At 43.6% G+C, this 2,500-nt stretch overlaps 1 protein-coding gene across 2 annotated transcripts in view; it reads right to left on the bottom strand.

Annotated features, from left to right (window-relative positions):
• Positions 1–2,191: 2,191 nt before the first annotated feature.
• LOC310821359 (beta-crystallin A1-like) overlaps positions 2,192–2,500 on the bottom strand; it is a 2,533-nt gene continuing 2,224 nt past the window's right edge. For both annotated transcript variants that reach the window (XM_083693375.1, XM_083693376.1), the window contains one exon: positions 2,192–2,500. This exon is cut by the window's right edge and continues 143 nt beyond it. In XM_083693375.1, coding sequence (XP_083549501.1) covers positions 2,496–2,500 — 5 coding nt within the window. In that variant the 3' untranslated portion in view covers positions 2,192–2,495.

Here is a 2,500-nt window from a genome sequence, read left to right as displayed (position 1 = left end):
ATTGTTGGGGATCTTGCCTCTGGGGGTGCTCTTGAGCCAAAAGGAGTCCGCTCAATCGTCAAGAGCAATGCCTCGAATGGATCTCATTGGTCAAAAATGGGCACACCTCTAAATGCATACTCAGGGTTCCCACGCATCCTGAAAAACCTGGAAAACCTTGGAAGTTAAAGACAAGTCTTCCAGACCTTGAAATCACATGGGAAAAGTCAAAGAAAAAAAATGTCCTGGAAAACTTGAGAGGGTCATGGAATTGTTTTTTTATATAATACATTCTCTTTACTGTTTTTCTCTGCCATCATCACTCAAACGAATAAACAGCTGCATCAATTTCAGATTCAGCGTCCAGGGAAGGTCGGTTCAGATCTGCCGGTTGAAAAGTCGATTTGCTGCGCCACTTTCTGACCGCACGATTGGTCCTTCAACTCATTGAGGACAGAAACAGTGGTGGAGTGAGAAGTAAGACGTGTGTGTGTGTGTGTGTGTGTGTGTGTGTGTGTGTGTGTGTGTGTGTGTGTGTGTGTGTGTGTGTGTGTGTGTGTGTGTGTGTGTGTGTGTGTGTGTGTGTGTGTGTGTGTGTGTGTGTGTGTGTGTGTGTGTGTGTGTGTGTGTGTGTGTGTGTGTGTGTGGGCTACTGGCTCCCTGTTCTGTACCTGGCCTCTGGTCATCAGAAAAGCCGGTAGGCTATCAAATGCAGTTGGCACGTCCTGAGCCACAGTGTATAGACTGCCATTGGCATAGGCTACCTGCTGGTAGAGAGGGCCGGTTCAAAGATTGTAAAGAACTATACCACTAATTAAAGCAGTTTATTCCATGGCATGATTGTCGGTGTGTTGTGGTTAAACTAGGCCTACGTTAACTCTGGTTGCGTCAAGTTTGGTAATTATAGGCCTCCACACATCGTTTCGGAAGTTCACTTGTTGTACCGGTTGTGTTATGTGAGTCCATTATGCCTATTCGTTTGTATTGTAACTCCTTCCAGTGGAACAGCCTATGCAGCTTTCACTGACGCAATTCATTGGCAGGTTAATGTGTCGGCAAAGCAAAATAGTCAAAAGAAAGATACCATGGTAATTTGACCGGTAACCATGGTAATTTGACTGATATTTAAGAAAAATTAAAGATGAACAAAGTCTATGCTTACTCAATGGGGTACATTCAACACTTGCTTAATATGAATCTTGTGTGCATGACGCTCTCAGTGTGTGCCGTTGATACAGGGCACTAATTGACGCAGGATAGTGGGCGGTTTCCCAGTGTTGTGGATCGTAACAAGCAAAACGCTGCTTACAATGCTGCTGAAAACTATGGAGAATTGCATGAAATGTGCTTACAGTGGTTGTGCTATACCCTAGTTTTAGCTGAAAAGATGCCACTGTAGTTCTTTATTGACTTGAACACAAGCCCTTGGTAAGTGTTGGCTAAGGATATTAAAGTAGTAAAATAAATAATATATATGCCATTTAGCTGACGCTTTTATCCCAGTGGGAATCAAACCCACAACCTAAGCATTGTTAGCGCCATGCTCTACACACTGAGCCACAGAGGACCACAATAATAAATAAATAAATACTTACTGAAGGCACTGTAGCTCAACTATTAGTTTAACTACATTTTGCTGTAGCTTGGTGGTTAAATTAGTTAAACTAAATTCAAACCTGTTTTTTTTTCAGTAACTACTTTTGTTTTGCCATGTAGCAGTATAGTGAGCTGCTGTAACTAGTCACTACACCCCCCTCCCCCCAAATAAATAGGAATTTAACTGTTTTTTCTCACTGATTTCTGAGCGTTTCAGTTGTTCTATTTCTGTCAGCTTTCAGCAACTGACTGTTGTGTGTTGTGTGAAGTCGTTTTGATGCATTGACTAGCTTTAGTGTAGTTTAACTTTTTCCATTTTAAAGTAATTGGTAATTTAGGTAATTACATGTTCACAGTAGCTTCCCTAACACTGAATGCACTCGTGTATACAGACACACACAAAGAGAAAACTGTCTTATTATTGCTTTGTATCTCTCTCTCTCCCTCCCTCCCTCTCTCTCTCTGTCTCACACCCACCCACCCTTCTCCAGCACACACACACACTGAGCAAAAAGAAGCACACACACAACACAGATCTGAGGTCAGCATGAGTTTATTGTTCAGTAGTGATCATCTCCTTCTTTCCCACCACTACCGGTTATTGCTGTTCATGGTGTTGTGTGTCCAATGTCCCTGATATATAATCTGATACACTTCCTACTGGGCCGTTACGCGAACGACCCTCCATATACGTGTTACTGGAATGACATGAGTCCTGCTGCTGACGCCGTCGCGGCGCTGACGCCGATACTGACGCATAAACGCCCTGTTGTCGAGCATTACATGAGTATCAAACGGAGTGTGTGGGTGTGACCGAGGTGATGAGTGGACGTGAACGGGACTGGTGTTGGTAAACTGTGTGACGGTTTTGACTGGTGGGTTTTTCAGTTTTGGACTCTTGACTGCGACCGAGGGCCTCATCAGT

Source organism: Argentina silus (genome assembly GCF_951799395.1).
Source record: "Argentina silus genome assembly, chromosome: 21".
In the NCBI taxonomy this organism is placed as follows: domain Eukaryota; kingdom Metazoa; phylum Chordata; class Actinopteri; order Argentiniformes; family Argentinidae; genus Argentina; species Argentina silus.
This window is presented reverse-complemented; position numbering and strand designations above follow the sequence as displayed.